The sequence below is a fragment of the Lathamus discolor genome, chromosome 2 (genome assembly GCF_037157495.1).
Source record: "Lathamus discolor isolate bLatDis1 chromosome 2, bLatDis1.hap1, whole genome shotgun sequence".
Lineage (NCBI taxonomy): Eukaryota > Metazoa > Chordata > Aves > Psittaciformes > Psittacidae > Lathamus > Lathamus discolor.
In genome coordinates, this window is record NC_088885.1 from 140,006,584 (window position 1) to 140,030,995 (window position 24,412).

The 24,412-nt window shown below is 37.4% G+C and overlaps 1 protein-coding gene across 29 annotated transcripts in view; it reads left to right on the forward strand.

Moving 5' to 3' along the window:
* The window catches only part of RIMS2 (regulating synaptic membrane exocytosis 2), a 452,506-nt gene that overhangs the window by 182,595 nt on the left and 245,499 nt on the right, over nt 1-24,412 (forward strand). For all 29 annotated transcript variants that reach the window (XM_065668760.1, XM_065668769.1, XM_065668765.1 and 26 more), the window contains one exon: nt 9,575-10,500. In XM_065668760.1, the coding sequence (XP_065524832.1) occupies nt 9,575-10,500 (926 nt within the window). The remainder of the gene's footprint in view (nt 1-9,574; nt 10,501-24,412) is intronic.

Below are 24,412 nucleotides of genomic sequence, written 5' to 3' on the forward strand. Positions count from 1 at the left end.
TACCTTGATAAACATTATGAAGTCATGTCCTACTAGTATATAATATAGATGCTATAGCTTATTACAGAAATACAAATTAATTCTTGTTTAAATTTGTGGTCTGCTTCTATGTTGGATAAATATGGGCACTGCTTTAAAAGCACACACTTTTAATCCCATCTAACCAGCATATTGATAATGACAATTGAATTGCCATATACCATGGCAATTTCCAAATTACTGAATGCACCTATTTCATTTCATAGTAGTCCAGCTGATGTTCCCTAGCATGAACACAGCCTTCCGGCGCCATCTTGGAGAAGTTGCTGCAAACAACCCGCCGTTCATGGATGAGCCACCACTGATTTAATTCACTGGGTTTAATAATACACCTTTACCTCCCATTACTGAAGAAAAAGGAGATTTTCACAGCAGTTATTTTCTGCTTGCTCTTTTGTGGAGATTTCAAAACAGCTCAGTATGACCTATTTCATGTCTTACAGACTGAAATATGAAACACGGAGATATATTAAACCTGAAATTCATTGTATAATATCACTTGTATTATAATTGTGGATGCATAAAACAGAAAAAAGAAAAGATACAGTGACTCACATTCATTAGTAAGGTTACAGTTTTAGGAGTTCAGCAATCCAGAACAGCCTGCAGAGATGTTATTAGGCAAAACCAATTCTCATATGACTGTCCATGTTGCTGATATTTTCTTGCTGCTTGATCATTACTGAAGAAGCTCTTTTTTATATTTAATGGTGATAACATTCTAGTAATGATGGAGTGTTCTTTGGGAAAAAAATAAGTCTCCATCAGACTTAAAAGTTTGCTTTGAAAAACCAGGATACTTTCAACTGCTGAGAAAAGCACCTGCTGAACCACCCCTGTGGTAAGAAATTGAAACACTTCAAAAAGATTAGACTCAAAATTAGGTGCAATGATGGATAGATGAAGTGTATTATATATTCTCTGTGATGGCTGAGGGAAATATCTTTGGTGTAAGAATGCCTTTTCTAGGAATGTGAAAGCACTATTATTAAGAAAATCTAGGCTGCTGCTAAGTCTGTATTTTTCCCATGTCATGCCACTTTATCATGGCTTAAACTTATTATAGGCCAATTTGTCTGGGGTATGGTGTTTTATATTAAACATAACTTATTTGTAAGATAAATTGCATGGATAGAAGATGCATTGCTCGTGAAATTGTGGAAAAATATTTTTATAATAATTTAATGCAAATGAGACTGTCTACGTATTTGCTTGCTATTATTTTCATATTCTCACCATATTTTGAAAGTGAGTTCTGAGAACTGTTACTAGAAATAATTAGTCTACCGATTTTCATAGTTGTTATATTGCTGGTATGTAAAAAATGTATTTTCAGTTCTGCAGTATGTTTAGCACATCAGGCTGATGTAGGTGCCACAGCTGTTTTATCCTAACATTTCAAAATCATGTCAAAATTTGACTTCTTACAAACTAAAAATAATAGCTATTATGTACTTTCATTTAAGACTTGGAATACAAAGAAGGCGCTGGACCTCGTAACACAAAACATGAAATACTGAAACTGCACAATTTTAAAAATGGTCTAAATTAAATGCCTTGACCAGCATGTACATTTGTAGGCAATAGCACTGTAGCAAGGCACTAATCAGCTAAGTACCATAATCCTCCTTATAGGGTAAATTCTTACTTGACCTCCAGCTATATACAGCACATGATAACAGCATTAAACTGTAACACTCCTCTTATGCTCTAAATATCTTCCCATTGGGTCAGCTCTCTGCCTTGAATTGCTGTTGTTTCTAGACTTGATTTTTTCCTAGGTGCCTTATATTTTGTAATTACATTTTGGGGGAAAGAAAACGATTGTAAAACATATATAAAAAAATTTGTCTCAAAATTAAGAGACTGTTCCTATGATTTCACTAGAGGATTAAATGACAACCTAGCCAGAACAGAAATTGATGAATTCTTATGATCCTGAGGCTTCCAACTTCCCAGATGTGCAGTGGCTGATCAAAAGGTAAAGCAGGGAAGAGAGATGCTGAATGTGTTGTATGAAAACAATGTGTAATGCTCAGCATTTTGTGTTCTTTTGGGGGATGATTAGGAAGACAATTTTTACTTTAAAAAAAAACAAAACTCAATGGAAGTACTGAAAAAGTTTATTGAGCTTCCCATCTAGAAGAATAGTATCTTTAACAAAGACTTGTGCTTTCTTTAAACTAGTATTGTAGATTGTGTTGTTTGCTGTGACAAAAATACTTCTTAAAAATGTGGATTTATTTCCATAAAAAGAATATATATGGTATTACGTAATTTTCTTGTATTTATTTTATGTTAAATCCTTTTTAGTAACAGTTCAGTATTGTATTAACTCATTCTTATGTTTTAATATTTCTGTGACCTACTATTCTTTTAGCACCCTAGGTTTTAAATGCTTTTGAGTCCTGTTGTATGGCAGCTGTTAATTGATTCCACCCTTCTGCAAAAGATTTCTATGCTGTCAGTACTGAGACAGATAACTAGAATGCACATTCTGACCAATTATTCCTGAAAGCAATTTAATCCCTTTAGCATTTTTTTGATGATTGGCTTTTTTAACATGAGATTTTATTGAAGAAGTGAGTGAGATATTTGTTGCTTATATAGTAAGTGGAAATAATTAGCAAAATATTAATTATGAAAATGTCCAAAAGTAGAAATAAAATTCTCAGGATGTGTAACCTCTTTGTAAAAGGTAAACATTCATCAGTGTAGCTGAATAAGCAGTAGGATTAAAGTATGGTTATTTTATTTCTCTCTTTGCCGTTATCTAAAATCAAATTCTAAGATATAAGGGCTACTGAAAGCTCAAAGGAGGACAAACCATTTCTAGTGGTAGTCCCATTTTTCCATCTATCTGTGATGTTCTTGATGTAATAAAAAAAGGTAAACCAACCACATTACCTAAATATCTGTAGATTAGCAAGGGATACTTAAAATCACCAGTTTTGTTAAGAAGTTCCTTGCTTTTCCATGTTACAAATCTTTTCGCCCCATGAACTGAAATTAGCCCTTGAAAACTGCAATGCTGAATTTCTGCTGAATTGTTTGTACGGCAAAGATGTGATTCTGAAGTAATTGTATTGTTTTATGTGTCTGTTCAGTCATGTCAAGTTCAAAGCAAAGTTGTTATCAGTGGTGAATTTAATTATGTTAATGTTTTGTTACTGCAGATCTCCTTTCATTCCGTTGATATCAGCCTGCAGTCAGTGAATTATGTTTTCAGATAAAATCTAATTGAGATCAACATCTGCAGATCACTGTCATGCTTCAGTAAATTTTATAATCATCATTGTAAACTTAATTCATTATTGTTTGGAGATATTTATCTGGAAGGTATTTTAATGGTTCAAAATATGGCTGCTATAAAATAAAATTTGTAAGGCATGGCTGAAATAAGGAATGAATGAATGTCTCAGATGAACTTTTTTTAGTTAATTGCGTAGATATCTAAGTGTTAGATGTACTTCAGGGCAGCTTGTTTAAAACTATATTGGTCAATAAATACCTTTAACTTTTATTATAGTAGGCTTTTTAAATTAGTTAACTTGCAAATTGTGCATTGGTTGCTTATGTTTTTTTGGGTTTTTTTTTGGGTGGGGTGTGTGTGTGTAAAAAAACCAAGCAAAGGGGAGCAGACTGATTAGAAATTAATCTAAAATAAAACTAGACAGCATGGAAGAGCTGCAGAAAGAAATCTTGGCAGAAACTGGAACTGTTCAGAAGAATCTATTTTTTTCAATGAGCTGCAGCCACAGCTGCTTTGGAGAGTGTGCAAAATGATTTCTCGTGCCCAATGTGACTCAGCAAAAACAAAAGTTATCAGCAAAGAATGATAAAAGGAGTTAAATCAATGCCAGCTAAATCAATACCAGCTAGTCTCTTAAAACACACTGCCAAAAATAAGGAAATATTTTACAGATTCTTCAGTATGGCAAAGCAAGTCTACGGAAATGCTTTCATTAGAGTACCTAACAGTGAGCGTAGGACCTGCCCTGAGAAAGGCAGCCAGATCTTAATTTTGCACAGCAAAATTCTGGGTTCATTGCACTCATGGCAGTTTTGGCTGCAAGGTCCAGCATCTGTTCAGCTCATGTTCTTGCAGCCTAAAACCTTTTTTGCAAGGTGTCATGGTGGTGTTTCATCTGCTCCCTGTCACTGTTGTTTCAAAACAAGTATCTGACTGTCTGCTGAATACAACACATAGAAGTATAAAAGTTTAGAATAGTAAAACTATTCTTATATGATCACTCAGGCCAACAAATGCTGTTTTCCTGACAGAAAACGTACTAAAGGATAGTCAAAGCTGTGCTCAGTGTATTTGGTGAGGTCTCTAACTAGAACCCATGTCTCTTGCATGGCTTTTGTGACAGTGTTCCAGTGGGAAATGTGAATTTTTAGAGTTATCCTATCATACTGAAAGGATCGCAATTTGAAAAGTAAGTTAAGCAAAACTACTGTATGTGCAGGAGAAATGTTTTCAGTTCTGGTTTTCCAGTCAATGTTAATCCTTGCTAATTTATAGGAAACAATGAACAGAATAGTAAAGCATTGTCTAGGAATTTTTATTAGGTCTTACAAGGAGCTGACCAATGTTCAGTTTTCAGGTAGTTTATGATGGCTCACAAAACTTGTTTATAAAATTTTCCAAGTAAATGTAGATGAATTCAGGTACCCATATATTTGAACATATCTTTAGAATGAGATTTTCTTGAAACTTTTCTCCAGTTTGAATGTGTCTTTTATTGGCTGAGAACAAGATCAGCAGTCAGAAAGGTCTGGGATCTAGTTTTGACTTTGATATAAGTACTTTATATATTACAGTGCTTTTGAAATGTTTTGGAAACTTGCCTTTGAAAATTTCATTTTTCTCAGTACACACGGGTTATTTTTTTAAAACTCTAAAAGCAAAAAAATGGTTTCTCATCAAGGAAGAATACAAAGGTATGTCAAAGGCTTTCAAGCTGTTTAGTTCCATTACTGAATTCAGAGCCATCAAAGTGAAATAGCTGCCTTATATTCTTCTATATAATATTTAAGTACTTACTTCCTACTGTAGTGTAAGGTAGTTGAATAATTTTTTGTAGTGTAGGGTAGTTGAATAATTTTAACTTTATGAACAGGAGTTCAGGTTACAGTCAACCTGAACTTTTTCATAATACTGGTGATATCTGTAGTGCATTGCAGATAAGTTTCTGTCAGTGTAATATTGTGTGTTAAAACACTGAATGTCATGTATTGATAAATAACAATTGAAAAAAAAGCAAATCAGTGATAATTAGTAGAAAATAAGTCTCAGTTGCTAGACCTGAAAAGCTAATTTTCATAGAATGTTCCTGGTGAAGATTTGTGTGCAGGTTCTGTAGTTTTCTAGCCATAATATTTTATTTATTGTTGTTTCAAAGAAGTAGTCATCACAACAGAGGGGAGGATTTTTCAGTGGTGTGGTAACCTTTTCTGAAAAGGTGCTAATCCTTCTGACGAGATATATAGTGCTTACTTGAACTGGCAGCTGGATGGTGCATATCACAGCTGTTGACACACATTTAAAGTTCTCTTAACTTCTAATATTCCAGGAAAGTCCTGGGAAGGCAGGAGTAGTTGTTTGCTATCGTGTATCTAGATGGAGGTACAGGAAGAAAGGCCTTTATAACGGCATCTTTCAGGTATTTAATGATGAGAAATGGATTAGGCAAAAGCTCATGAAGATGATTGAGAATTAGCTTGTGATCTAAAAATAACAGCAGATTTTTAATAGTAGTGACTGGCCGTAAGTTTTCACAAGTACTGTTCCTCCTACCGTGATTTAATAGTGCTGGTTTAAAATGTATACCATACACTGTACAGCTGTGTTGGTAGCAGGTATTTTTAAAATGAAGTAGCTAATGGTGAAGGGGAGCTAATTTTGTTGTAATGACCTGTAAACAGAATGACAGGCTTGAACAGTAAGTGTTACGGTGACTGCTGGGCGGGATGCCTCTCTGGCCAGCAAGGTTTCTGGCTGATCAGGTGTACAGTTATTTATTTCTGATGGATAGGTTTACAACTTCTGGCGTTTGATCGTGGTAGTGAAGTTAGATCCCTTCAGCAGGGATGAAACTAATTAGAAAGGGAGTTTGATAGTGCCAATCAAGATAGGCCAGAAGTTAAATTAGTTACTTTCATCTATCAGGCTGCTTTCTCTGAAGAAAAAGGTTGCATTTTCAGGAAGGTCCTTATTCTTGCATGTGGTCTAGTAGTTGCCACATGCAGGGCACCTATATAAAGCTTCTTCATGGAAGGTTGGAGTAGATTCAGGACTCAGCTGATCTTTACGTTACTGTCAGCTATGGATGGTAGCCATATATTCGTATCTTAGCAACAAGATGAAGGAAAGGCAATGACTACCTACAGTAAATGTAGCAGAAAAGGTTAGAAAATATTTGTGTAAAAGGTATAAATATGCTGCATTGGCACATCTTCCTCTCATTAACATAGTTCATGCTAAAAATAAAACCCTGGATTTAGTTTTAGAAAGACTTAGAAAATATTTTGCCCATTCCTCAGATGATGTCTTTTCCTGATAGAAGTACATCAGAAGTACCTCAGCAAAAAGTCTACAATAAGTGCTTTTACTGGTACAGAAATTCTATCTTTTTTATCCCCTCAGCCTCTCCCCCCATGACTTTGTGGCAGTAATGTTTCCAAAACAGATTTGTCCAATACTCTTTGCATCTATATAAGGACACTGTGACATGGAGTCATATAAATATACACGCACATATATGTGTGTGAGTATATATATGTATATATAAGCTCCTACATGTAGCTAAAACTATTCTTACTGTTCTGTTGCTTATATTACTATAGATACATGCATGCAGATGTTTAATCCTGAAGAATGTATATACTCAGTCTGCTCCAAGGTATGCATGAGATTTGTCAAATAGATTCTGTATGGCTCTGTGTGTTACACAATTCATGGTAGAGTCAATCCTATAAACCATCACTACAACGTGTTGATGTCTTGGAGGATCAAATCTATGCAATAATCTGTGGCTGTGAATACAACTTGATTCATATGTAATACACACTGAGTATACACAGTGTATTAACAATAGAGTACGTGTACATTCCATGTGCACAGGTCTCAATCTTGCAATGAGATCTGTGGATGAATGCAGTTCTGTTGAGTGCCATTTATTCCAGTTTGCATGGAGATAAGAGATTTTGCCTATAGGGACAGAATTGTTGAGGGGAAATTAAGCACATTTCTGTTGCTGGTGTGGCAGAAATTTTCAGTGATGTGAGTGATTTGGTATTGGAACAATGTAGTTTGGGATGTGGCGTATTTTTCATCAGCTGAAGTATTTAAATGAAAAGTATTTAGTTTCTTTAAATAACATTTCTACATCTAATCTCTGTTATCTTAATGAAAACATCTATGTCTTTGCAAACTAAATGTGTTCTGGTAGTTCTGTTGTCCTAATTGCCTGTTCCTGGCCATTTTGGTTTTAGACTTAACAAAACTCTTTTATATCACATTAGAATGATTCAACTTATAGGCCCTCATAACAGAATCCGTAGAGTTTTTGTTAAACTTACAGAGGTCATGACGTGTTCTGGTACTAACATGACACTTTAATAAGACAGACAGGACATGTTAGCTACACCAAAAGCGAGTAGGCATCTCAGTGATATTTATATTACTTGTCATGCTTCACAGGAAGAGTTTCATTTTTGCAAGATTGAATTAGTTTTCTATTTGCAGATACCGCTGTAAGGATAAAGTACTTTAATATTTATAAGGCAAGACTGGGTCCAGATCTTTCAAGCACAGTTTAATGACCCTGTACAGCACCTAAGATGGGATATCAATTTGCCAGTCACCCTTCTGTGCACACTCTGCTCAGGCAGTGGTGGTTTTCCCTTGCTGAGCAGAGACTGCATTTCCTTTCTGACTGTGAGAAAAGCTTTATTCTCTCCTACTAGCTAGGCAGAGCCCTTTCTACTTTCCTGGGCACCAAGGAGAGCCTGTTTTTCTTTTCCCTTTACTAAGTTGAAGCCTTTCCCTTCTTTATCCCTTCTAGGAAAGCTGTGGCAGCAACAGGGCTGTGTCTTTTCTCTCCTTTTTCCTGTTCTTCCCAACAGTAGGCAGGATCTTATGGTTGTTGCTTGTGAGACTGCCCTTCAGGATCATTGGCTATCTGTGAGGGCAGAAAATATTTGCAAAGGGATCTTAGTTTTAAAGATAGAACTAAATATAAGAGGAAAGGGCTGATAAAAGAAAAATAGATTCACATACATATTTTCATTACTTAAAGCTTAAGCTGATCTGTCTTATCCCAGAGAAGGCCTACCTCTCAGTCTCTTTTATCCCTATCTGGGATCTTTGCTCCAGTTTCATGTAAGCAACTCCTTCAGATCCCTCTTGGGTGAAGAGCTAGGTAAGAGTCTGGACATAGGATTTTAAACGCTTATTACCTTGTTAAGATTGATAAAGGCAGGATCTGACAGTCCAGTTTGTTTTTTCACTATGAATCACTACCCCCTATTTAACTGATCCCCTCTAATCAAGTAGCAAATAATGTTGTATCAAAAAAACCCAGAACATATAATATTCATAATATATTCCAGACACATCCTCTATTAAAATATTGCATATAATAAAATGACATGCTTCAGTCAATCATTTGTCAATGTCAGGAAAGAACATCTGCTGATAATTCTTTTTTTTAACCTTTTTTTCTGAAACCTCAGAAGATGTTTATGGCTAGATTTCATCTGTGACAAAGAGTCAATGCTTAATATGGTACAGGAACTCCATTCTGGTATCTGGCTGGTCTGTCTCGCTCAAATGTTTGGACTAATAATATTGCCAGCCCTAAAGGCATGGGAAGGATTTATTTATTTATTTTTTTGCCAAGTCAGAGATCAGGATTTTGAAGCTCTTTCCCTTCTTACGCAACACAAGAAATGTTTTCTGAGTTTAGGTCTTCTGAACTCACTGGATTTAGATAAGTGCTGCCACTGAATCTTCGTTTGTCCTGTTCTCTGCTTTTGGCACACATTATGGTTTTGTGGAAACTGATACATATGTTTTTAAGCCATAATGGTTGCTAGAGGATCAAACCAACTGAATGGTCCATCTAGCCTTAATTGCCATGGTGATTATAAAACCCTATGAAACAGAAGTTTATAGTCAAGTTGCTATAAAATGATTACAAAGGATTATAAAATTTTGGTACTTGTAAAGCAGTTACGACTACAAAGTAGAGTAAGTATTTGTATTCTATATTTCATAATGTTGTATTAGCATTTTTCCTTTAAAGCTGTTTTTGATTTAAACTGTGCACCGTAAGCAGATTTGTAGTATGACATACTTTTTCTTTAGTACAGAAAATGTGTGAGTGCATTCAGAAAAAATGCAATGAACGGAATTTTTTTTTTCATCAGATGATCATTTTATCATTTAATTAGCATTAACTGCAGATTTGCGTTACAAGAAATATTGACAAAATTCTCTTCCTTCCTTCCTCTCATGATTATTTAGGAAAAGAAGCCCATCAATATCAAGAGAACAGAACAGAAGATACGATCAAAGGGAAGAGAGAGACGAATATTCACAGTATGCTACATCAGACAGTGCGATGCCCAGGTCACCATCAGATTATTCAGATAGGCGGTCACAGCGTGGGCCTCAGTTATATGAAGAACCTGAACTGGGTGATTATAGAGATTCGAACAGAAGGAGTCGCAGGCGTTCCAAGGAGTATCCGGTAGAAGAGGAAGATGCACAAAACAGGGATGAATATGAAAGGCAGCGGAGGGAAGAGGAATACCAGGCACGATACCGAAGTGATCCTAATTTGGCTCGTTATCCTGTCAAGCCACAACCATATGAGGAACAAATGCGTATCCATGCTGAAGTGTCCCGAGCACGCCATGAACGGAGACATAGCGATGTCTCACTCGCAAATACTGAGTTGGAAGATTCTCGGATGCCCATGTTGAGGATGGAACGACCATCCAGGCAAAGATCAGTATCTGAGCGCAGGGCTGCCATGGAAAATCAGCGTTCATACTCTATGGAAAGAACTCGAGAGGCTCAGGGACCAAGTCCCAGTCGTCAGAGGACCACAAATCATAGCCCTCCTACACCTAGGAGGAGTCCAATTCCTCTAGATAGACCAGACATGAGGCGCTCTGATTCATTAAGGAAACAACACCATTTGGATCCCAATTCCGCTGTAAGGAAAACAAAACGTGAAAAGATGGAGACCATGTTAAGGAATGATTCACTCAGCTCAGACCAGTCTGAATCTGTCAGACCTCCACCACCAAAGCCCCATAAAACAAAAAAGGGAGGTAAAATGCGCCAGGTTTCATTAAGTAGCTCTGAAGAAGAATTGGCATCCACTCCAGAGTATACAAGTTGTGATGATGTAGAGATTGAAAGTGAAAGTGTTAGTGAAAAAGGTAAGATTTCTAATTTTGTGACTGTTTCAATACATAGATGTGGTTTAGTTTCCATTCCATTGTATGTTTTACCTATAAGAATTGATTGTAGTGACATATCTACAGCCCTTCATAGGTGACTCAAGTTTGTTGTGAGGGGAGTTGTCTGATTCTGTGTTTCATTTACTTAAATCTAAATTTAATGATTTACATGGAAAAGAACATAACAGCTACTAGAAGCATTATATATACTGAAGGAAAAGCACACCTATTGAAAACCTGTTAGTTAAATCTGCAGGGTATCTAAAGCTGGGCTGTCATATAAGACCGTGTTTTGTGTCCATGAATACCAGATTTTTGTACTCCTGTATCACAATGTGTGCATATTTGATACGGATCAAGTGTGGGTGCATGACAGCATTTCTGTTGAATTAACTAGAGCACATGATACAGAGGTTATGCCACTTTCGTGCTGGCTGCTGCTGGTTAAAGTAAATCTGATCTGCAAAAAACCCTGTGTGTATGAAGTTAACCCATTTGAGTTTCTAAACAAATTTAAAGTGACTGATGGAGGTTTCTTTGTGCTGTGGGGCTACAGTGCTTCTTTGTTTAGTGCTTTTTAAGATTCATGGTGTTGGAGTTACTCTATTGTCAGAAAGAAAAGCGAAGATTAATTGAAATGATTCCCAACCTACCCAGTGGTAACATAGGAATTAAGTATGAAAGTATTGGAGATCATCAGACTAAACTGAATCAAATTAATAGATTTAGTTTGCATACCTTCATGTATGTTATTGGTCTAAAGTACAGTAGTTATAACCTGTTTTCAGTTATTGTTATGCTAATGCATGTTTACTAATGAATGGTCATCTGCTTTTTGTGGAATAGGTTTAGAAAATTTGCTAATATTTTTTGTTAATGTTACCATCAAATTGGTTCTGAAGCACATAATTAATTAGAGTTGGTAACTCTGAATTTTCATATGTCAATAGCAGCAATCATGGTCTGATAAAGAAGGAATATGATAGTGTAGAATGGAAGGAAATTTCACACAGGTGAAAGCAGACAGTTAAATGCACTTATATGAATTAAGTGTGGTAAAACCTTGACCCCCTTAGTCTTGATGAGTAATAAAACTATCAGCTTCAGAGTGTTAATGATTTTGTTTTTAGTAGCAACCTTCAAGAAAATAGACCCAATGAATATATTGGAAGTAGTAATAGCGTTTATTTTATGAAATTCAGCATAGGAAACATAGTCTACAAACGTATTTTTTGTACACATAACATACAAAACTTACACATCCAGCACTGCCATGTCCGCCACAAAACTATGTCTTTAAGTGCCACATCTACACACCTATTAAATGCCTCTGCAGATGGTGACACAACCACTTCCCTGGGCAGCCTGTTCCAATGCTTGACAATCCTTCTGGTGGAGAAATTTTTCCTCACATCCAATCTAAATCTCCTCTGGCACAACTTAAGGCCATTTTCTCTTTTCCTATCACTTTTTACTTGGTAGAAGAGACTGACATCCATCTTGATAAAGCCTCCTTCCAGGTAGTTGTAGAAATTGATAAGGTCTCACCTGAGCCTCCTTTTCTCCAGGCTAAACAACCCCTGTCCCCTCAGCTGTTCCTCATGAGACTTGTGCTCTAGGCCCTTCACCAGCTTCATTGACCTTCTTTGGATACTCTCCAGCATTTCAATGTCTTTCTTGTAGTGAGTAGCCCAGAACTGAACACAGGATTTGATGGTGCGGCTTCACCAATGCCCAGTACAGGAGGATGATCACTTCCTTGGCCCTGCTGGCTGCACTATTGCTGATCCAGGCCTGGATGCCATTGGCCTTCTTGGCCACATTGGCACAAGCTGGCTCATGTTCTGCTCTGTCAGTCAGCACCCCGAAGTCCTTTTCTGCCAAGCAGCTTTCCAGCCGCTCTTCCCCAAGCCTCTAGCACTGCATGGGTTGTTGTGGCCCACGTGCAGGACCTGGCACTGGGCCGTGTCGAACCGCATACAAATGGCCTCAACCCATTGATCCAGCCTTTCCAGATCCCTCTGCAGAGCCTTCCTACCCTCCAGCACATCAACACTGCTGCCCTACTTGGTGTTGTCAGCAAACTTACTGAGGGTGCACTCTGTCTCCTTGTCTAGAACCTTGATAAAGATATTAAACAGAACTGGCCCGTATACTGAGCCCTGGGGAACACCACTTGTGACCAGCCACCAACTGGATTTAACTCCATTCACCACCACTGTTTGGGCTCAGCCAGTCAGCCAGTTTTTACCCAGAAGAGTATGCCCATCCTAGCCATGAGCAGCCAGTTTCTCCAGGAAGAATGCTGTGATAAAATGTATCAAAGGCTTTACTAAAGTTTAGGTAGACAACATCCACATCCTTTCCATCATCCACTAAATGGGTCACCTTGTCAGAGAGGGAGATCAGGTTAATCAAGCAGGACCTGCCTCTCATAAACCCGTGCTGATTGCACCTTATCACCTGGTTGTCCTGTATGTGTGATGGCACTCAAGATGATCTGCTCCATAATCTTCCCAGCACTGAGGTCAGACTGAAAAGCCAGATCCTCCTTCCAACCCTTCTTGTAGATGGGCATCACATTTGCTAACTTCCAGTCAGCTGGAACCTCCCGGGATAGCCAGAACTGCTGCGGTGGATCCTATCTGGCCTGTAGATTCGTGTGTGTCTTAAGTGGCGTAGCAAGTCACTGACCATTCTCCCTTGGATTATGGAGACTTCATCCTGCTCACTGTCTCTTCCATCTTAGGAGGCTGGTACTCAAGAGAACAACTGGTCTGACTACTAAAGACTGAGTTAGAGAAGGCATTATGTACCTCAGCCTTTTACTCAGCCTTTGTCACTATATTTTCCCCCCCTACATCCAAGAAAGGATGGTTATTCTTCTTATACCTTCTTTTACTGCTAACGTATTTCTGGAAACATCTTTAGTTTTATGGCAGTAGATAAAGATCTAGCTTTCTGCCCTTCAAAAACTCTCTAAACCTGAGAATTTCTCAGCTGTCCTTTGAAGCCACATACGAAATCTTTTTGGCCCGAGATAAAATGCTAAATATAAAACATTTGGCATTGGAGTGATGAAAGGTGGCAATGTTATAGCATGAATTTGGATGCAGTAATAACGAGTTCCCCAGAAGAGAAGGATTAATTTGTTTTCCATCTCTTTCTTTAGAGTACCCATACCTTTTCACAGATTCTGCAAATAAATATTAACAACTGCTCAGCTGTGAGGAGCAGCCTGGGCCTGAGCTGCAGGAGCAGCTGTTTGTTGAATTACATCTGAGATTTTGCAAGGCCCTGCTGTTGGTTTTAAGAGACTAGTCTGAAAACTGAATTATATGAAAATGTAGGAAAACTTACAGTCATATGCTCTTAAAAGGGCTGAAAATTTGCCTTTTTAAGCTCATTTTCAAAATGAAAAAGATTGATACACGTATATGGTTTGGAACGTGCATATGCATACAAAATGTGTACAAAAAATTTAATTTCACAAGTCCGAGACACGGATAAGCTGCTGGAATAAGAGCTCTGGGAAAAGCATCCAAGTATTGCTGACTGACTGTGACTTGAAGTTTTGGGTCAGTAGCTACTAATTTCAGTAGCTGTCCTCTTTAAGGTAATTTTTTCCTTGATTTTAAAAAATGCAACCTGATTGTTTTCAGGGAGGGGACAAGGCACAATTATTTTCCAGCATGTTTTTGGTAATGGCCAGAGAAACTGTTGCCTTGGAATGTTCTTGCCTCCTCTCTGTGGGGAGCAAGGGGAACTCTGAGCAGAGAAAGCTGAGGAACTCCCAGGCAACATTCAGGTACATAGGCATGGTGAAGAAGCTTTGTAGACGAGGTTCAACTGCAGAAAAGAAGAGCTAGATTCTTGAGATACTGCACAGTCATGCAACTATATTTGGACTGGGAAATTTGGGTCATAAACTAGGCTGAGGACTGGCATACTGGAATCAGGAGGCTTTGGAAGGATGAGCAGACGAGAGGAAGTTTAGGAAGAAGAAGGGGGGGGTGCAAAGCTCTTATATCAAGTATGCTAAACCTGTGACCACCAGTAGTTTGGGAAATAAAAAGTGCAGGTAACAGATAACAAGGATAACTGAGAAGCTGAGAACTGGATCTTCCTGACCCTTAGGTTAGAGAATTCTGAGCTTGGCTGAGAAGCAGAAGCAGCAGTTTGGAAGAGACAGTGCGTGGCTGGAAAGAGTGTCATCAGAGACAAGGACAGGAGGGCTGGCTGAGCTGAGTTGAGCTTGGGAGCTTTGGCAAAGAGGGGCTGAGACTCCCTGAGCAAGGAGCATGCGCCTGGCAGCATTGACCTGAAGTGCTGAGAGGGGTTTTGGTAAGGTGAGAAGCCCAGGAATAAGATGAGCATCCAATGGTGTGACAGGCCAGTTTATTCTTTAAAAGGTCAGAAAATAACACATGACAACAAGTGTTAAATGGACATAATTGAGATTCTAAATGTGTTTACCTGAAACTTAGATTGTGCCAGAATTAGGCATATTTTGCGTCATAAATGTTACGCGAAGCTTCATACACATGAAAACTGTCATTAGTCACATAACTGAATACTAATCTATGAGATGACCTCTGCCTTTTTCTGTACATAGGATGAACAATTCTTACTTACTGTGCTATTCAGAAGCTCCCAAAATGGTTTCCAGGTTATCTAAGGGACCTTTCTTTACTTTTGCTGTGAATACCACGCTTCTGAAACTATATACAGAGTCTCATTTCGCAATATTTATTGTCAGTCCTGGAAATCAGGGTAGCAGGCAGTCCAAGGCTGGATCTTCCTGGCAGGATTTGCTGTCTGTGTTAGGAAATACACTTTGCAGAAGAAAACAAAAGAAAGTGACCGGTATGTTTTGGACCAAATATGAGGTACATTTCTATTTTGCCTACTACTGAAAGAAGAAAATTGCTTAAAATATTAGAGAAAAACAATTCCTGAAATGCCAGTACTTTTATGTGAAGTTTTAAGTGGCAGTAAAACGGATCCTCAATCAGTAAAAATAAAGATCATAATGACTTATTTTAAAATGTTCTGGATTGTTCAATACACCATTTCACAAAATCATCTCAGTTTACTTAGTTTAGTTTCAAGGCTCTAGAAACATGGTTTATAAAGTAAGAGGGGTTGTGGTATTAATAGCAGTAAAGTGAACACTGAACCATGTTACCTGCAAAGCTCCAAATGAAGCTATGTTTTCTGTGGTGTGCAAGTTAGGCTAAGCTGTCTCCATTGCTTTCCCAATGTAAGTGTCTTCTATTGTGCAGGAATATTAAAAGTGTTTTTTATTTGTATGTTCAGTTAGATGTTTTCAGTGCAATTGTAAGGAATAGGTTTTAAGGCAGGTTTGAAAGGTCCCCCATAATTCATCAGCCAGCATGAAGCAGATGTGAAGCAGTGTGCTCCAGGTTTGTGGTGTGTGTCCACAGGTTTTCCAGGTAGAGTCAGAAAATCAAACAGCAGCGCTGCCCAAGTATTACCTATGGCAATACTGTCACACCTGCAGTCTGCCAAAGTGCCAGTCTGAAGAGTCTTGACACAGCCATGCTCAGGAAAGCCGGTGGTCTCTGGGGCTGTCATACCCCTATTGAGAACACAGGCAAGGAAGAGGTGACCTGTGCTGGAGCTGGGGTTCCTTCTGTTCCTTCCCCAAACATTTAGGGCTTCTGGATGTCCTACAATTCTTTATGAATCTCTCAAACTCCACGATTCCAGCAAAAGACAATCTCTGCATGGAAAAAGAGGTTTCATTCAAGGAAATCTGGGTGCGTGATAGTTCAAAATACTGCTCTAATTTGCTGCAAATGTAAAGTAGGACATAGTAGACTTTCCAGTAGCGGTAAACAGCCATAAGTGCATAACATGCTCCGAGCCACCTTCCAGAGCACCCTGTGAGAGGTATCTGTTTGCACAGACTGTGGCTGACATCTCATGTGGGTGGAATCTGTGGTGGGAAAAGCAATTTTGTCTGTGTTTTGTCAGAGGTGCAGTTCTTAAGTTTGCTGTTCACTTTCACTGTTCTTCTATAAAAACATAATAGCTAGATTAGGTGCAGCTTCACCAGTGCTGAGTACAGGGGGACAGTCACTCCCCTGGTCATGCTGGCCACACTATTTTGCTGGGATGCCGTTGGCCTTCTTGGTCACCTGGACACTCTGCTGCTCATATTCAGCCAGCTGTCGACCAACACCCCCGAAATAAAATGTGGATAGATGAATTTATATACTCCAGTGATATTTTGTACTTTAACATCCCTATGTTGTTGATTGAAAGCCGCAGAGCGCAGGCTGTGTAAGCAGAAATCTGTTTCTGCAGGACAGGGGTAAATACGTTGTTCTTTGTTCTTTGTCAAGGGCATTGAAAACGTGCATATATAATGTTTCCTTGTCTGTGTCATGATAATTTACAAATACATGAGTAATTGCACTTTTTTACTCTCAAAGTTAAAAAGGTGCTCGTGTCTGGAACAGCTTGCAGGACCTGCTTGTTAATTGCAATATTGAAACCAATCTGTTAGAGATGCAGTTTAGGTTTTGAAAGAGAATAAAGTCTATTTGGAAACAATATACTTGTCACAAGTTTAAAATGTGTGGTAGCTCATGGTGTGAGGAGCAGAAAGCACACTTTCTGAGTGCTACTGCAAGAACAGTGCATGTACCACATGATCGGAGATGCCAAGCAAGTGGGATACTGTCACAGTGCTCTCACTTTTAAATTCTAAGAGATAAGGGACCTGATTTCAATCTCACTTGTTCCAGTTTCATACATCTTCAACAACTTTGGCTTCAAAGTTACACTGAGCTAAATTAGATCAGAATGAGGTCATTGTTTCTAAAATTTGCTTCATTCAGATTAGAGAGTTCCTGGAAGTCTAACTTGTCTGCAACAAATTATACTAGAAGGCAAAATTTCAGGACTGAACTTCAGCACTTAACTTGAAAACATGAGGCTTTGAAAATACATACAGTTTCAGTATGGAGATATCTTAGAACTCAAAGTGCAAGATTTTGGATGGTCGTAAGAATAACTGATTATTAAAAATACTGAATGTTTGATGTGTTTTATTAGAAGACAGATTTTTTATTTTCACTTTATTGCAGTGTGAGAGATTGTGTTTTCCATTTGTAAAGAAATAATTTTTTTCTGTAGAGACCAGTGCATTTAGAATCATAGAATAGTTAGGGTTAGAAAGGACCTCAAGATCATCTAGTTCCAACCCCCCTGCCATTGCCATTTATGTAAGGCAAATGTGGTTTTAATATATAAATGGAAATTCAGAAACCTCTTTTTTCTTTTTTTGGTTTTGTTCCACTTTCTCCTATGAACTGCCTCTATTTCAAGTGCCAAGATAAATATTGAGAGATAAGACTTTTCACATTATATGCTTAAATAAAAGTATAATTTCTTTTAAAGTACTCCTTACAACATGAATGAGAAGTATCTTACTACTTTAAGCATTGGTATTGGCTATGATAGAGTATTTCTACAAAAATAGTTTTCATAGATGCATAGATGATAACAGAACCAGAATGTTTAAATTTGCAAATATTTCTAACAGTAAAGAATGATTTTTTTTCTTTTTGACAAACCTCCTATATTAGACACATCTGTTCTTCCTTAGAAGGTAAAGGGATGTGATCTTCTGCAGCATTTAGAGGAATCTACTGTATGATATTTAAATTTCAGTCACTTAAACTTGGCATAAGCCAATAATATCCCTCACAGAAAAAGCCCTACCTTTTTCCAGTTCTTGGCTGTGTATCACATGCTTACATCACTCCTTTCTCTCTGCTGGCAGAAATATTCAGGCAGGTACACACTGCATCAAGCCAGGAGACTTTTGTGGGGTAACACTAATTAGGCAACAAGATGGTAAATATTAATATTTGAAGCTTCTTGATAAAATGATATTGAATGTCTTCTTAGATATTATAATGCATGCTGAAATGATCAGGTGTAAGTGATTATGCCTTATCAGGATCTGAGGATAGACAGAGATTCACTGAAGAAAGAAAGAAGAAATATTTTCATGTAATAGAGAAGAGAGAATATTTTGCTATAGGTAAATGAACATGAATAATTGTATAGGCCTTTGATTCCAACAAAAAAGACCAATACTTAATTTTATTGATTACAACCTTGACTAAATTACAGTCTGAACTTTTTATATGCAAATGTACACAAGTCATTAAACCTGTAATTCTTGAATCATGTTTCCTTTTACTCTGGGACTTTGCTGGAGCTACAGCTAGAGTAAAAGTGTTGTGTGGCAACAGCTTAATTCTCTCATGATATAAGCAATGGAAGAACTATGAATTATTATTAAAGTTTTTTAGTGCATCAGTTGTAGTTATTTATGGTTCCATAAGAGCTTAAGATGATTACTAATATTATTGATAGTAATTTAATATTTTTAACATAGGGGAAATATTTATCAGTAGAACGTGTCTTCAATTTGGTTGTATTTTTAACCATAAGATATATTTTGCCTTAGAAATTGTTGAAATTTTCTATTCTGAAGGTAAAGATGTTTCTGTTCCTTTTTTCAATTGAAACTGTAAACCATTGAATTGTCTGGGTGACCAATATTAAAAGTGACCTAAAAAGCATTATGACTTTCTCTGAGCACTTTTTTATCTTTTTCAAATTTAAATAGAAAACAGAAACTTGTATTATAGTTTGAAAATAGTTTCCTATTATCCTTTCACATCCTGGAAGCTGGAATATTTGCTGAATATGCTCAGTAAATAGCCATTAGATTTTTACTGTATATAGCAATGAATTACTGTCCAAACATGCCTAGAAAAGGTTTCGTCCAAAGAAATGCAAGGCTTCCTATGGAGGTAGTTTTTATCTTATCCAACAATTATTTCCAATAAAAATTTCAGTTTAGCTGTTAGGAATTCAGGACTTGTGATCTGATCTTGTATCAGAAATAAGTGCTATTAATTGATACAATTCCCCAATTAACTGTCAGAAACTAAAAGGGCCATTGTTAAATAACTTTACTTAATTAATTCAAAAATAATTATTTAATTTGTCATAGTCTATTATTAATATGCTTTTTTTTTTTGCATTTTCTTTAAAAATGTAAGCATCTTTGTTGTTCTGCTGTTATTTTTATGTGTATTTCATTAAGGATAGGATCATCAGAAGGGAAGAAGTAGAGGAACAGAAATGGAGGGGAAATAATGAGAAGCTGTTTGAGATTAAATTTAATATTGTCAAAAGTGTGAGCTGGAAGCATGTGTCTGCCAGAGGAAAGCACATTCTTTCCGTCTTTTCCCAGTTCTCTCCCCATCCAAGCCTCATCCATTGAAATTCACAGTCTATCAATATTCAGAAATATTGGGCATGAATAAGCTAGGTAAAGTGGCAACAACTTCTGTGTCCTTTAATGGGGTCTTGACTGTAGTTTCAACTACAGCTGTTCAGGGGCAGCTGTGTAACGTTGGAGCTAGTCCTGTATTGAAGGCAGTAGTGCCAGTGTGAGAGGTATGCCAGGCAGCTTGGTGCAGACAATGTCACAGCTACAGTCCCACAGAAATCTGTCCCCACTTCTCAGTCTGAGCCCTGAGGAGGTGGCCAAGTTTTTCAGAAGGAAGAAACACTTCATCTCCTCACCATCCCACCAGTGAAAATCAACCTGCTGAATGATGAGTGCCTTTGAAAATCAGGCCACCTGCCTAGGAATCTGATTGTTGATTTAGGAACTGAATTTTTTCTTATTTGTGGAAAGTCTAGCTAACTTTTTCTAACAGTTTTGTTTTTCTGAAATTATATTCTAAACCCCACAAATGCGTTTTGAAGTTTTGGGTGTCTTTCATTAATTTCAAAGGTTCATTAATGTGTTCCTCCAATGTTGGCCCACTGTTTTGATATTAAATCTTTATTTTAGGGGAAGAAAAAAAATGTTTTCTGATAATAGAGAAAATATTCAAGAAATCTGGTTGAAGAGAATTGGGTTATTGAAGTTTGTCAAATTGGTGCTCAGTGGTTCTGTTGTAAAATTGCATTTAGAAACTGATTTTTGCCTTGGGAGAGTATCTGTATGTCTCTTAAGAATGAAATTTTATACTAACATATATGCTAACATTTTCACCTTTTCTGTTGAGCTAATCCTCATTGTCATGGAAAGGTTAAAGACTATTGCATGGACAAAACAAGAACAACGTTTAGCCCAGCATTCTTTTCCTCGTGGCTATAAATCATTAGTTACTAAGTTCTCTTAATGGCTTTAAAATGTGAAAGCATTTTAAAAATATAATTTATAATTTATTTCTGAAAATATTTCCTATAAAATGTATCTTGTTTACAAAACAGTTGTATCTTAGAGCATGTTGAGAACAAAGTAAGTCTGCAGTCTTTTGGTCCTAACTACTGATGATTATGGTTGAGCATTTTTACATGTTGAAAGAACTGTTACAGAAGAAATGAGAGAGCAAAAAATAGAGATGACATAAAAATTTGACTGAGTTCTTCATGGCAAGATTGCCATTACTTACACAGCAGCCTGCTCCAGCTTTGTGTAACCCATCAAAATCTTTACATTATTCAGTAGCGCTTTTTCCCTTTACTGAATTTTTAATTTTTCTCGTACATGTGTTGGTTCTTTTATTTTCTTCCCTCTCTTTGAAGCTGTGTCGTTTAGGTAATGATTTGATAGATTGTGCTGCAGCACTCACAGGTTTTCAGACTTGAAGAGACTTTTAAAATAGTTTATTTCAGTTATTATTTAACTTGACAAATTGTCACCTACTGTGGGAAGTCACACTCATCTGATTTCTCCATTTCACATCGTTGATTAAATAACTTGTTGTAAGGGAAGTCTGAGTAGCATTTATGAGCATGGAGATGTAGACTGTGAAAGAAGGGTGTATGGTAATGCCGGTTCTGGTTTAGGTCTCTTTCAATAGAAAAGTGAACTTAATAGCCTGTATTCATGCAGCACTATTCTCTATCTTCTCTGTGTTAAGATATTCTTTTGAGGTGTGTAAAGACAGATGAACTCAATGAATACATGCATAAAAAATACCTGTGACACACACTGAAGTTTAGACCAGATTGAAGATAGCAATTTTTATGGAAATGCACTCAAATCAACGGTATTCTAGAGAAACATTCTTTTAAGAAACAGTTCAGTGTTTATATTTTCAGGCTTTCTGAACATTTAGATTATGAGTATCTTTTAGGGCCATAGTTATATAATCTGTTTACTTGGAAAATGGAAATATATGGACATCAGTTACATAATCTAAATAGTAAATAAAAGTTTTCATCACTAATCTCCATGAGTATTTACTATTATGCATATTTATAGGCCATTTTATATATATCTGTCATAACAAGGCAAGGCTTGGCTTGTGATGCTCTATGCAGGATGTCTAGATACTACATGATACCTTATCTAAGTAACTGCATGCAGTATATTTCATCAGATTTTATAATTTTTAAGAATTTTAACATTTGCATATTATAGTTTGCATTTAAAATTTTTTCTAAGCTCAGTTCTGAAAATCTGTTCATAGTGAGAATTTCTAAAAGCTGAGTTCCTTTGAAAAATCTTCCTTTTCTGTTCTTATCCTACAATTTTAATACACTTTATAAAAGAAAAATATTATGAAAAGCAATTTTTTTGAGCTTGCATATTGATGAGTTAAATGAATTGGATTTGTTCTTGAAAGGTTTTCACTGATGAAGGCTACCAGAATTAGGGTTCAACTTCAGACTTTCTGAGAACAATTTATAAGGCTGCTATTATCTCTTCTAGTGTTGAAAATTTATTTATGAGGCAGAAGGTTCTTTGATTTCAGACATAAGTAATCCATTGCCTCATATCAATCACTGTTATCCGTTACAAAAGCCAAGGCTGGTTAGTTGAAATCTTGATGGATGTAATAACTAAGGCTAGCCTCAGCAGGTTTTCTGCTCTTTATGTGTGTGTTTGCATGAAGTACTTCAAGAAAAGAGAAATCCATTCAAAAGCAAAAATTACATTTTTAAAGTATAAAATTATCTTGGAAAATAAGACCAGTAGAGTAGCTGAATCAATTTCAAGTCTTTCTTCAGAGCGAAGAAGATACCAAGTGTTACTGTCTTTCTTCAAGCAGTGAGCAGAGAACAAAAGTTTTCAACTTGAACTGTGGTTCAGTAAGGTGAGCTGCAGCAAGCCAGCAGCTCATTGTCATCCGAAATGAAAGCCCCCTTCCTCTCCTCTCTCATGATCGCTGATATGGACCAAATCCAGTATTTAGCTGACTTTTAGTGAGCCAGTTTAGGTCCTACACTGGTACAAAACTAAACCGTTATAACAAATCAACACTTCTTTCATTTTAGCAAGCTGTAGAATTACTGTGGCATCTTGCACTGTCATCCAAACTGTCAGGAAAGAGCAGTTACACTGCTGTGAACAGCCTGGAGGAGAGGAATGAGACAGCCATGTCCAGTGACAATGAGCTGTTAGGCAACTACAGGACCACATTTTTACTAAGCAGTAAATAATAGTGTAACTTTCAAGCAACACTGGCCACACCATAGGCAAAAATGCGGATTTCAAAGGTGGTGCATGTGACACCTTGAGGGGTGATAGATTAGGAGACAGCCTCCTGGAATTCTGATCTCCCTAAAATTGAAACCCTACATCTTATCTAAAGAGAGGGCTGCGCTGCAGTCCTGAGTGTGACAGCAGCTCGTGTTGACGCTTGAGAACTGGTGGTGAGAATGATAGTTAAAAGTACTGGTAGTGCTGGAGCAGCAGACAATGCTAACTGCCGAGGCCTTGGGTATTCACGTTCTGCGTCCTCACCATAAAGAGGACATGGATCTGTTGGGACAAGTCCAGAGGAGGGCCACAAGGATGATCAGGGGACTGGAGCACCTCCTGTATGAAGACAGGCTGAGAAAGTTGGGGCTGTTCAGCCTGGAGAAGAGAAGGCTGCGCGGAGACCTAATAGCAGCCTTCCAGTACCTGAAGGGGGGCCTATAGGGATGCTGGGGAGGGACTCTTCATCAGGGACTGTAATGATAGGACAACGGGTAATAGGTTAAAACCTAAATAGGAGAAGTTTAAATTGGATATAAGGAAGAAGTTCTTTACTGTTAGGGTGGTGAGGCACTGGAATGGGTTGCCCAATGAAGCTGTTTATGCTCCATCCCTGGCAGTGTTCAAGGCTAGGTTGGACAGAGCCTTATGTGGCATGGTTTAGTGTGAGGTGTCCCTGCCCATGGCGGGGGGTTTGGAACTAGATGATCTTAAGGTCCTTTCCAACCCTAACTATTCTATGATTCTATGATGAATCAGTGTTGAGCTGCCATGCCTTATTGCTACAGAGGCTGACTACTGCTGTACAGATACCCTGTGAGATAAGCAGCTTTTAAGCCTTGGCCTCTTGAAGAAGGTGGTTTCTCTAAGCTGTAAGCTCGAACAAGTAAGAGTCTGTTATAGCACTTTTGTAAGATGAAAAAAAGCATCTATGAAAATGGCAATACTTAGTGTTATTGCCATAAGTTAAGTTCACAAAGATATATGGTTATGGCAAACTTTGTGCCAGAAAAATATATGCTCAGTGCTGTTGCCTTTTTTACTAATAGTTTTCTGTAAGAAAGAAAAATCGCAGTAAATGTAGATATGCAAGAAGTCATCTTGACATAATTCTCATTCAGCATTCTTCTAAGCCTTATTTTCTGTTGCTCCACTCCCTCTTTATCTGTACAATGTGACTGAAAAGTGGGTGTAAAACATTGCCATTCTGATTTGCTAGCATTAACATTAGCACCTTACTTGTATTCACTTTGCAGTAGATCAGATGACTAGACAGCATGCATTGCAGCGGAAGATAAAAGCTTTATTTTTCAAAAGTGCTAAAGTCTCAGT